At 42.2% G+C, this 13,159-nt stretch overlaps 1 protein-coding gene across 1 annotated transcript in view; it reads right to left on the bottom strand.

The window, feature by feature from the left end:
* Moxd1 (monooxygenase DBH like 1) overlaps nucleotides 1-13,159 on the bottom strand; it is an 80,558-nt gene that overhangs the window by 12,080 nt on the left and 55,319 nt on the right. Inside the window, exons 7-10 of the mRNA XM_032894895.1 lie at nucleotides 10,733-10,899; nucleotides 9,542-9,733; nucleotides 7,555-7,614; nucleotides 5,907-6,049 (exon numbers count right to left, since the gene is read on the bottom strand). Of these exons, the coding sequence (XP_032750786.1) occupies nucleotides 5,907-6,049; nucleotides 7,555-7,614; nucleotides 9,542-9,733; nucleotides 10,733-10,899 (562 nt within the window). The remainder of the gene's footprint in view (nucleotides 1-5,906; nucleotides 6,050-7,554; nucleotides 7,615-9,541; nucleotides 9,734-10,732; nucleotides 10,900-13,159) is intronic.

Here is a 13,159-nt window from a genome sequence, read left to right as displayed (position 1 = left end):
TCATGTTTTCAAAACCAGTGCCACCTGGGTGACTCTTACACATTACCAAGTCCAGCTGGAACATAAGGTGAAACCTTGGCTATTTCTGGAACTCAGCTTCTTTGTGCTCTCTGAAAACACTTCCCAGAAGATTTCGCCTCAGTGATGCTGGTCTCTTCTTAATCACCTCTAATTTCTTAGCTCCAGATAACCAGCATCAATTGTCCTAGTAGTCTCCTTCTCCTCTTGACTCTGGGAGCCACATGGCCAAAGCTGCTGAGTTCTGCTGCTTGCAAGAGCAGGAACATGGTTCCCTTGTTCTATTACATTACCACTGGCTTTCTGTTTCCAACTCCTTCTTTGCCTCAGCTTGTCTATCCTGGATCTTGGTCTGTAGATTGACCTTGAACCCAGAGATCTGCATGCCTGTCTCCTTGGATTAAAGGTATGTACCACCATGCCTAGACTTAAGCTTTTCGTCGCCTAGAACTTGCTCTGTCCCAGGCTGGCCTTGAACTCAGAGATCTGCTTGGCTTTATCCTCTGGGATTAAAGATGTGTACTACCACCATGCCTGGATCTAAACTTAGATGGGTGGGATCTTGCCCCAAAGTCTCACTCCCTTAGTCTCTATCTCTTAGAATACAGGATTCAGCTTTATTACACTTCCTGATTCCCCTCTGATACTTGAAACACATATTTTATATTTTTACTTTCTAAGCTTGCTAAGCTTGTTCAAAATGAACTTCATGAAACTTAACCAGAGAACAGTCTCTGCTGGGCTTTTTTGAGACATCTTTTGTCAATGCAATTAACATAAATCTCTTTACCTTAGCCTCAGGTAGAATCTTCAGACAAAGGCAAAAAGCAGCCACATCCTTCACCACAATCCACCCCCCCCCCAAAAAAAAAAAAAACAACAAAACAACAGTCTCTAGGTCACATACTGGAATTCTTTTTCACTGAAATATCTTGGGCCAGATCTGCACAGTTCAAATCACTCAGAGCAACAAAGTCTTCCATATTCCTTCTAGGAAAGCCCATTAATCTCCATTTAAAGCATTCCACTGCTTTCCAAACCCCATGTCCCCAAATCCACATTCTTCCAAACAAAAGCATTGTCAGGCCTATGACAGCAATACTCCAGTCCCTGGTACCAACTTCTGCCTTAGTTAGGGTTTTACTGCTGTGAACAGACACCATGACTAAGGCAACTCTTGTAAGGACAACATTTAACTGGGGCTGGCTTACAGGTTCAGAGGTTCAATCTATTATCATCAAGGTGGGAACATGGCAGCATCCAGGCAGCATGGTGCAGGAGGAGCTGAGAGTTCTACATCTTCACCTGAAGGCTGCTAGCAGAATACCGACTTCCAGGCAGCTAGGGTGAGGGTCTTAAAGGTCATACCCACAGTAACACACCTACTCCAACAGGGCTCCACCCTCTAATAGTGACATTCCCTGGGCTGAGCATACAAAGGTGAACACATGAGAATTCCCATATTTAGAAGAAGGATTGCTCAATAAAAAGAAAGCATGACCCTGAAATAATATAAAGACAGTCTAAATGAAAGAGTGTCAGATATGAAGGAGCTTTCCTAAGTGAAGGCCCTGGGAATACATCCTGACAAGTCAAGATAAAGAAATCCAAGTCTAGAATTCAGAGAAAGACTAAGAATAATCACTGAATTGCTTTAAATATATATGTTATATTAGCTATTGTAAGCAATGTTTGTTTCATTATTAAATGGAACATTAAACATCTTGAAACATACAAAAGTTGTAAGTTACAGGCATATGGTGTGGGAAATGAGAGAACAGAAGCATATTATCACATTTCCTGTCCTAAAAGTGAAAATGGTGACAAAAATTTGTTCTGATACTTCAACGTCTCTAGGATTGCATCCGTCCCCTTTGTCTAATAGTGTCTCAGAGAGTGAGAACAATAGCAAAACCTAGTTGAGTCAACAAAGGTTCTGTTTTAATTTAACTTCTTTGTCCAGATAAATGGAGACAAAATTATAACCGTTCAGCTTTTGTTCGGGAAGTGCTCGATTTGTAGCTTTTAAATTTAATTTACTCATCTTCATGTTGGTATCCACATAACAAATTATCTGTAATAACCTCCAGGTAAGGTCCGAATGGTTTCTTTGGGACAAGATTTGAGCTGATTGCTTCTGCCTTCTTTTGAAACACATGCTCTGCCCCAGGAAGCTTGTGTGAGCTCAAGCCTGGAAAACCTATAGATACCCCTTGATTCCAGAACTGATAATCCAGGGAATTTTTGGACACAACCTCCCCTCATTTCCAGCCACGGTCTACCTGCAGTATACATGGAGAGTTGGTATGTGGACCACAGAGAGCACACGCTTATCATCTGCCCTGGATCTTATCTTTGTGGGTGCTCCATTTTTCCTTGTGTTTTTTGCCAGATCCATAGAATGCAAAAGGAAACTGCACCCCCCCCCAGAATGGACAGTAAAATGAGTCAAGATGTAAATGCTTCAACTCTGCTATCAAAACCACCAACTAAGTCGAAAGGTTGCTATAAAATGTTTACAAAGAACATCCTGTCTAGTCCATCAAGATATTAAAAACACAAAGGAGGGGACATGGGTTGACATGATGGGGTGCATTCTTTTCCAGCGCTGGATCCTAAAGAGTTATTATTACATCATTTTAACCAAAGTAGAAACCACAAAGCACCTAACCCGTCTCCCTTCTTCTGTCCTGTTGTCTTGTACCTGGTTGGCTTTGCCTTCACTATCATGTACGTCTGCATGATGATGGGCTCAATTAAGAAACAGTTATTAAAATTGAAACATCTCATTTTAGAGTAAAGGTCCTCCTCTCGTGGTTTTACACAATACATTTGAACACAAAATAAAATGTTATTTTTCTGGGTAATGATAGCCCCTTGCAAAGTAATTCTCTCTGCTGTTGCAAGTGGTAAAAATCCATTTCCTGGGAAGATAGAAATTAGGGAGAGTGGCAAAGACCATCAGGCAGTGAGAGGGTCTGTAGAGAGGCTCCAAGGTGAGCATAGAGGATGAAGCAAGAAGCATCCATTCATTTGTAAATGTGCGACCATTTGGTTTTTACATCTTTGCTAAACACACACACACACACACACACACACACACACACACACACCCTTAAGACATTTCCTGTTTAGTATATAAAAAATAAAGAGGAAAAATCTACTTAAATTGAAAAACAATATGATACCAATATTCGAAGTTGGAGATGTAAGACAATGGGTAATAGGCGCCCTACCTGGGCCAGCCTCAGGGTTTGATCCTAGCATTGCAATATACCCAACAGGTACACATGAAAACACACACACACACACACACACACACACACATACACACATACACACACACACACACACACACACAGGCATGCATATACACACACATACACACAGCAAAACCCAACGATTAAAATATTTAAACAAATCAAACAAATTTAAACAAATTACACTTCTAGGGGTTGAACACGGGTCCTCAGGCCTGGTGGCAAGGGCTTGTCCCCACCAAGTCCTCTCATTGTCCCTTATCTCAATGTTCTTTAGAGTCATATTTTATGTGTTGTTCTGATGTCTATTACTATCTTATTAATCCCGTGTACTTTTGTGTAATGATGTCATAGTCTTCCATTTGCGAGCCTTGAACTTTCAGCAAGTTCTGCGAATCGACTAAGAAAGGGATATTGGATTGTGAACACTCATTTATGACCACTGTGTGGTATTGAGTAGTCTCTCAATCTTAGTCTCTGTTTTCTCCTCTACAGAGCTGCCATTCCATGCCCTGTTGCCAACCGGACTTATGTACTTAGGTTAAACTAAGCCATGCGTGTGAATACGCTTAGTAACCGCTGCCTCAGGCCCACATGTGTGCTGTGATTATTGTTTTATGATCACTAGAATATGCCTTCTGCTCCCCTGGTCACAGCGTGGCTTGGAGAAGAACAGAAGAAAACATGTCTACACGTGATCAACCATAAGGTACTTTGTTCAGACTTTCTGATCGTTGTGTCACTTGGAACATACGTTAGATTGTGTTTGTGATTTCTTTGACTATCTGCATGATATCGTGTTTTCATTAAGTGCTTTTTAATCCTGTTTTTAAGAACATTCTCAGAAGTCTGCACATGGTTCTGTCTATCTTACATCAGTCTTTTTCATTTTTAAAGTTTTAACTGTCAGAAGGATCTTCCTGCTAAGACAAATCGCACCCTCTCCGATTTCCATCAACCATCCTCACGGTTTCTGATGATGTCCCAAAGAACGCAGACTCCTTTCCAGCATCTCCTGTAATGCAGCCTTGGCACGATGCCGCCATGCTTGTGTCCTGATGCCACTCCCTGAGCTCTTCTTCCCTTTCTCCTGCTGCTCCCTCAGACGCACTCAGCCAACGAGCCATGCGGGGACTACGACATCTGAATGTAGCACCACTTCTCCTTTTCAAACCAAGGCCTGAGGTGCTCTTGGCTTTCAGTGGACAATCGCAGTAAATTCTTGACCCCCTCTTTCCCCATTTTACCCATCTACAGTCTTTTCTTGTTACCCTAGTGCAGTGGTTCTCACTCTGTAAGTCACAATCCCCTTGGAGGTTGCCTATCAGATATTTACATTACAATCCACAAGAGTAGCCAAATTATGGTTATGATGCAGCGACAAAATAAATTGATGGTTGGGCCTTACCATGACATGAGGAACTGTACTAAAGCATTAGGAATGGTGAGAGGCACTGCAGGCTTAGACAAATGGTCTTTGCTTCTATCCCATGTTGGCTTCTTTTTGTACTACTATAGAATGATCTCTGTGGCCCAGTCTACTCCTGACCCCACCTCTTCACACGGTGTCTGCTGTACTTCACTCTGTCCTAGCCAAAGGCACCCTCTTGCTCAAATCTGCAGGTCATGCCATGTGCACACACACACACACACACACACACACACACACACACACACACACACTGTCCCTTTTCTCCCTGCATACAATGCCTTTGACTTCCTATTGCTGGCTCCTCAACCTTCAGGTCCCTGATCAAATATCACCTTCCATGAAAGGTTCTGACTCTTCTGCTGTTACTCTCTCCCTTTCCTTCTTCTCACCATTTTAACATATCTACTCCTATTTCAAATTTAATGTCCATCTATTTGTCTCTTATACCCCCTGCAAACTCTAGAATATAACCCTAAGAAGAAAAGAACAATTTTTGTATTTAATCATGCTAGTTTCTATGATATGCAGCTACACACTGTTCACAGAACAGGCCTGAACCTGCCGCCTTCCTAACCATGATTTGTTCACCTGCACACGGAGGCACACAACCAGGGCCCAGCCCCTGCGAGCAGAGATAGGAGATCACACATTTGAAGTAAACCCAAGTACTGCAGGAAGGCCCTATCTAAGTGGGAAAGCCTGCTCGCAAGGTTCACTTTGGCTGTTGCCTAGGGACTTAAACAGTTGGGGCTTTGCTAAGCTGATATAAAACTTTCTCTAACTTACCTGAAGGCTCAGACTACCTCTGCAGAGGGCAATTCAGGGAGCGTGATCTACAGAGCTTTCCTAAGAGACCTCACTTCAGAGACATCAGCTCGACCAGTTGGACATTCTGTGTGGCAACCCAGAGAGGCCTCTGCTAGTGTGGCTGCTCTAAATTTTGCTTTTCCTTTGTATCATTTCCTTGTAAAACTTATCCAGGAGGTCAGCTAATGGCTGACTCCCTTAGGCCCTCCTAGCAACCACCAATCACAAGGCTGCTTTGGAGAAATTGGGACACGGCAACCAAGCTTACTTGGTCCTTTGACTTCCAAGCAATCCAAGAGGGCGGCACATAATATAAGCCATAATATGATAGCTGTCTCAGCGTGAAGACAGGAGTCACTCTTGGAAGCCCATTAGCCAACACCACTCACGTGACTGGTCTGTAGATCTCCTTCACGCCGATGAACTGTAGCTGCTCCATGATGTCTGGGATGCTGGCGCACCGGGTCAGGTTAATTCTTGGATAATAAAGAAGGTACGAGAGGCACATTTCATTCCTGGTGCTCAGTCCACCCTGAGAAATGGAGACGTTTTACTCTGCAAAGCTTGCAGGCACAGAACACAAAGGCAACCAAAATTATTAAAGAAACAGTGAATTGCGATATTTCCTCAGGAGAAAGAAATCATTAGTCGCATGCTGAATCATAGAGACGTTAGATTTAGCAAAGGCTGTAAAAGTCAAGTATCTGAAGGCAAGTATGATCGAAACGGAGGGAAGACTTCAGAAATGGCATTGGAAAGAGAAAACTCAGACAGGTAGGGTGTTAAGTGCTGAAAATGCAAAATAGAGCGAGCTGTCCACAGGAGCACCCACAGGAATACCCATGGAACACATCCACGGCATGGGAAAGTCCACAGAAGGTCCATGGGACACCTATGGAAATCATTCAATAGCACATTTGCTAGGACCTAGGGAAGAATTAATGAACTTACAGATTGATTGACAGAAGTAATTGAAATGACAGAGAGGAAAAGAAACTTATAAGAAGACATGTTTCTTTTTCTTATTATGAGCAGTTGTCAATCATGCCACCATACTTAAATCAAAAACCCTACACTGCCTCGCTTATCTGAAAGCCCCGTTGTGAATCCTCAACCAAATGTGGGATTGTAGGCTCTTTGTCCTTGCATTCTTCACAATTGTGAGCAGGTCTTTTTAATTTACTGTTGTCTGCAGACTTGATCGTAGCTACCTTTGATCTAGGTAAGGCAGTTCCCTCCTAGTCCTGGCTATGGCCCTTTTTTTAGCGCTCCCCCCGCCCCCGTGATAGACTTAAGTTTTAGGAAGTTTTTCTCTGCTTCTTTTGGAGACATCATATCCTCTTCCTTCAACCTCTTAACATGGAATGGCAGGATATATTTTCTGATTTAATTCAGTTTTATGTTCTTTATGTAAATCCAAACCAGTTATAATAGTACATTTCTACATCAAACGGGATGCAATCTGTCAATATTTTGCCAAGGTATCCACTGGCCTGGCCTTAGTGTGCAGCTTTAGATCAATGATTGTATTCTCTTCATCAAACATGCTGCTGGGAGATGACTTCTACTTGTGTTCCTAGAAGAGAATGAGCAATGCACAGAATATCTATTTCTTGAAAGCTTGGCAGAAGTCCCCAATAAATCCGAGGGGACCACATCTCTTAAGGGTCAGAAGCTCTGAGTTCATGTGCTGCATTCTTCCTTTGAAGTCCAGAGTTATCTAAGTAAACATCCAAGTAGACCCAAGTGATATAGCCATGAGTTAATGCCTTGTCTATTTGATGGGGACAGTGTTAAAGATAAAGAAGGGTAGCTTCCCCAAAGCACCAATAAATTACACAGTGGTTATTACCGCAGTGCCATTGGGGTTTCAAAGTCTGATAAAACACGAACAGAGCTCTCAGTTCACCTTAGGATGCTTCATGCATCAGAGTTTTGCTTTAAGGTAGGAATGGACTTTTGCTTTGTATTTTCTTTTACAATCAAAGGTTCTTTCTTCCTGTCTCTAAATGAACTCTAAGGCTAACATTTTCTTACCCAAGTCATTGCAGCTCGGTCCTTGGTGTTATAGCGGCATTCAGTGATCAGGTTATCACCCTGGAACAAAAGCAGGAACCTTCAGGTTATGGTTTTAGACCACTTGCTTATCTAATTCATCCTTGGGCCAACTATGTATATTCACGGCACGAGGGAGAATAGCAAGCCTCTCGATTCAGAAGACTTAGATCTGCTTAACTCGTTTGTTAATTCACTCAGAAAGCAAGCAAACAAGAGGACTCTCCAAGTTCGGACCAGACTCTGCTGTACTCTAGATGAACATCTAGATAAGAAACTAAAAAAATCTGGATACAATTTGTGTGCCTGAGCACAGTGAGTAAAATAGCACTTACTATACACAGCTGTGACGAGGACATTTGATGCCATAATTAGTATTTAGGCTTTAGTGGAGATAATTATTCAGTGAACTGCTAGTCACAATCTTACTGTGCTAACTTAGACATCCATTATCATCCTTAAAGTTCTTTAGTTACAATCTTACTTCCTTAGACATTAATAGTGATTTATTGTTTTAGTGCTTTCCAACTTTTTGAGCATTACAACACACATAAAAATGATGGTTTTTTTATATAGCTTTCTACCATGTAGATAAGATATTTCTGCTGTTGCCATTTCACTTTTGAGAACAGACTTAAAGGGCCAGTGAGAAGACGGTTCAGTGCATTGGAGCTCTTGCTATCAAGTGGGACAACTCCAGGTTGATTCCCCAGGGGCAAAAGAAGCATTTTCTAAGTACATGGGCCATAGACAGGCATCTCTGGCACCAGCCCCTGAGTTTTCCTCATTGCACCGGACGTTTAGTTTCTCAGTTGCACAGCATAGGTATATGCTGCTATGACAGGAAGGGATGGGCTAAAACAGCCAGCCAGGAGACCAACACAAGAACAGAAAGGAGAGTGTAGAGGGAATCACAACAAAGTATTCCTTCTCAAAACATCTTATGCCTGTGGAGGTGTACAGGTTATAAAAGGAACCGTGAGTCTGAGCTATGAGTAACATATGATCATTAAAAAACACATAGGTCCCTCTTCTCTCCACTTGTTACTTCTATTTTTCCATGCTCCTCCAAGTTTGTCTTCTTCCTGACAGTTCATGCCTTCTAAAACGACTGCAAGTCTAGTTCACCTAGAGAAGACTTGTGTGTCATGGCCATCTAACAAACTATGTGGTGATCTAACTTTTAATAGTCTGTTTAAGGGTAGGAAATTGTATGGCTACTGAGGCTGGTGAGCATAGAAGGGAGACAGAAAAAAATGAGAACTTTCGCTACTGTAAGACATACATTCTCTTCTTCCAACCTAACCCCAAGTATTGGTACAAGTTGGCTCACCATGCAAAGAGTACTGAGCGCGCGCACACACACACACACACACGCACACACACACACGCACGCACACATGCATATGCATGTGCTGGTGGTGACTGACCCTTTTTTGTCCCCCAACATGCAGGTCATAAGGATTCAAAACTATGTCCAGTTTCTACAAGGCCGCTGTGGATTTGAACTTCTGCCCTCCTGTTTGCAGAGCAAGCACTCTTACACACTGAGCCATTTCTCCAGCTCTGTTCTTCTACTAGAAGGATTACCCTAGGTTCATTGTTCACTCAAAGGAAACTAATAAAATGTGTCCCCTCTTCAAGATGACATATCATAAAGGTTGATTTTTCCATTATCATAATTGCAACCTAAAGGCTCAGGAACCAGTGATCTGAATCTGAGCTGTTCAGTTGTTTAGTTTCTTTCTTTCTTTAATCAAGAATTTGCATTGCCCCCAAGGAATGGTAAGAAAAGCAAGTTTCTAGTTTGGGAAGCAGATCAAACACATTCCAGACTCTGATGTAAGCAACACCCACTGTGGGTGGCTTTAAGATTTTGAGTGAGCAATTCTCTTGGCTAGCAGGAGCCCTACTGCATCTTGGGAGCTAACCCTCATGACAGTCCCTGGAGAAGAACACACAGGCGTACCGGTAAGATTGTCTGTTCTTCCCTCAGGTACTGAAACTCCTGGAAATTGAAGTCATAATCATCATCGTAAGCCAGCAACTGCATTTCCTCTCCCTGGCGGAAATGACGCAGCCTGATGCCTTTGCCTGCCAGGTGAGCATGGAGGAGAACCGCAAACACGTGGATTCCACTTGGTTTCTCAGTTCCCAGGGCCTGCAGGACAGAAGGAAGCCCGATTAGCTCCTGGAGGGCATGCTCAGACAATTCAGGCATACTTGAGGTACAACGGTCAAAATGATGAAGCAATTTAAGTAAAACCCTGAGGTGCCAAACACCTTGAATTTGGATTGTTGACTTTTCCGTGATCAGCATTTGCCAGGGGAAGGAAAGGAAAGGTAGCAAGCCACACTGACTTAGTTTTGTCTTCCCTTCCTCTGAGAGATGAGAAGTCAGACAATGGTCCCAGTGAAAAGATTACAGCAGCAGGTCAATAACTGCAGAATGCGAACTCTCCAGAGGAGAACCTGTTCCCACTTTCCTGATAAAAGAAAGCATCCTTCCGGGTGGAATTAAGTGATTTGCCCTGGTTCTGAAGCCGGTATGTGTTGTCATGGTAATTTGAATCAGGGTCTAAATGACTCAACAGAACATGTTCTTCCCACTTCGCCGCTGTACGGTCACAGAATCCCATATTTCATAAATAATACGACCCATATTGAAACGCTTTGATTCAAGAGAAAAATCTGTTAATGGGAGTAGTTGTGAAAAGCCTACGGTTTACAGCTTTCCTTGTGCACGGCGTATTTCGCATTTCTCCTTATTAAGAGAAATAAGTATAAAGCAGATGAAAGACAGAAAACAAAAGTGAGTAATGAAAAAGTAGAGGAATAACAGGTAGAACAGAGAAAGGGAGAAAGGAGAAAGAAACCATACAAGTGAAGAAAACTCATAAAATGCCCAAAGGAAGTAGGGAAAAAAGTGGTCATGGGAGGAAGAAATCACCTCACAGGTCATTCTGCCCCCCATAATTCTTCTCTTCCATCCTTTGATATGCTAAACGGGCAGCAAAAGGTCCTGCCCAAATGACATCAGTGGTTTTCCAAGAAGCCATCGTTGAAGACATCATAAACATGCAAGGAAACTTTCACAACGCTGCGTCTGAGGGCATGAGTTATCTGGAGATGTCAGATTGTGGACTGGGACACAGCTTACCTCCTTTAGGCACTCCCGAGTGCAGTGACCCTCAGAACGGAACTCGGGCATCCCTGGAGGGATTGTGTGGAAGAGGCTCACCCAGAGGCCGGCCTCAATCACTCCTGCATCGTATCTCCTCGTATCCGTCGTATGGAAGAACCTCAATCCAGAACTGTCTATTAAGCCTGTAACAAGAGCACACAAGGTAGAGAGGATTTGAATACTTCTAAAAGGTTTTCACATTCATTTGAAATGGATCATTCGTTTCTGTTAAAAAATCTCATGAGGAAAAGGAATACAAGCAGAAATGAATGGAAGACAAAAATTACCTTTGTGAACAGAAATTAGAACACAAATCACCATACTGTTTATAACCACCATAGACCCATACAGCATGCTATGAGGATATGCTTGAGTGATCTATCAGACATAATTCACTGTTACCTAACACAATGACACAACCACCACCACCACCACCACCACCACCACCACTACCACCACCACCAACAATAACAACAACAACAAGATTAAAGTCATTCATTATGAGATTGAGTAACCTAGAAGTTTTACTTTATATTGTTTTGGGGTGACTTCAAATCTTACATATAAACCATTCAGCTACTGATACAGAAAGCTACTAAAGGTTAACTCTGTAAGTTTATTAGCATGCTCTTATTCATTAACAAACTCATCAGACAGTTATTGAGAGTTGATATGTGGTGGGCATGATGGGGTTAAAAGACAAATAACACATTCTTTGCTATGACATGTTACTAAAGGGAGGGAGACTATGTGACCCAGATACTATAAACCTGTAATTAATTTTAATTAATTGAAACCTTTCCCACAGGTACCTAGACGTAGATCTATGAAGAATCTGTTTTTATGAGGAAAGTTTTGTAGACTACCACTATATCCTCCTGGCTCAATTAGGTCAACAATTAAATACACTCACGCTGTCAGGTACATCCCTTTTGTCTCAACTGGCAGAAACATGTAATTTTATTTTAATTGTTTCTCTTTCCTACTGGACTATAACTTTTGTTTCATTTGGTTTTGTTTTGATTCAGGGTCTTACTATGTAGACCAAGATGGTCTCAAACTGGCAATCCTTTACTTTTGGACCCAAGTATTGAGATTACAGATATTTACCATTATACAGAGCTTTGACTATAGCTCGCACAAATGAGAAAGTATCTTTTTCACTCATATTAATCTTCAACACAGAATAATCATGCAGGGATGTTTAATGTTTACTGAATAATCATGCAGTAAAATAAAATTGCTTTTATTGGTGATTTCACATCTAACCTACTGATTCTTTTTCTTTGCTTTGGAAAATGGTATGAGTACATTCAGAACTTAAATTCATATCCTCACATCCACCTCTTAACAGACAGTTTTCATCATAGATATCTCTTGAGTACCATTGTGGATAGCCTATCAGACAACGAGTTGCCGGTAGCTTTTAGTGTGACAGATGGTAGCTCTGTCACAAGTTTTTTCACAGACAGACAGACAGACAGACAGACAGACACACACACACACACACAAATGTTTAAGGCTGGAGAGGTGGCTCGGTTTAGAAAGTGCTTGATCTGCAAGCATGAGGGCCCGGGTTACATTCCCAACATGCCTGGATTACCAGTACTGAGGAAGCAAAGACAGAAAGGTCCCTGGGGCTTCTTGATAAGTCATTCTGGCAAAATCAATGTGATGCAGCTTAGTGAAAGATACCACCCATGTCTTAGTTACTTCTCTATTGCTGTGACGAGACAAGATGCCCAGGAGAACTTACTAAAGAAAGAGTTTACTGGAGGGCCTGCTTACGGTTTCAGAGGGTTGGTCAATGACTCTCAAGGTGGGGAGCATGGTGACAAGCAGGCCCGGCACTAGAGAACAGTAGCTGAGAGTTTAGATCTTGAGGCAACAACCATGAAAGAACTAAGTAGGAAGGGCTGGTGTGGGCTTCTGAAATGTCAAATGTCTAGTGACACACCTTCTCCAACAAGACAACTCCCAATCCTTTCCAGTTTCACCAACAAGGGACCAAGTTAACCAAATATGAGTCTATGTGAGCCATTCTCACTCAAACTCCCCCATCCTGTCTTAAAAAATGAAGTGGAAGGCAGTGGAAGAAGGTACCCAACATAGAACTAATGTCATGTCAGCATACATACATACATACATACATACATAAATACATACATAAATACATACATAAATACATACATAAATACATAGTGCATCCATTCTGTCCATGTGTGCACATGTGCGTGCACACGCACGCACACACACACACATACACACACACACAGAGAGAGAGAGAGAGAGAGAGAGAGAGAGAGAGAGAGAGAGAGAGACGGAAAGAGGGGAGAGAGAGAGAGAGAGAGAGAGAGAGAGAGAGAGAGAGAGAGAATCTTCACATGTATTTGGAACTAATTT

The sequence above is a fragment of the Rattus rattus genome, chromosome 2 (genome assembly GCF_011064425.1).
Source record: "Rattus rattus isolate New Zealand chromosome 2, Rrattus_CSIRO_v1, whole genome shotgun sequence".
Classification (NCBI taxonomy): domain Eukaryota; kingdom Metazoa; phylum Chordata; class Mammalia; order Rodentia; family Muridae; genus Rattus; species Rattus rattus.
This window is presented reverse-complemented; position numbering and strand designations above follow the sequence as displayed.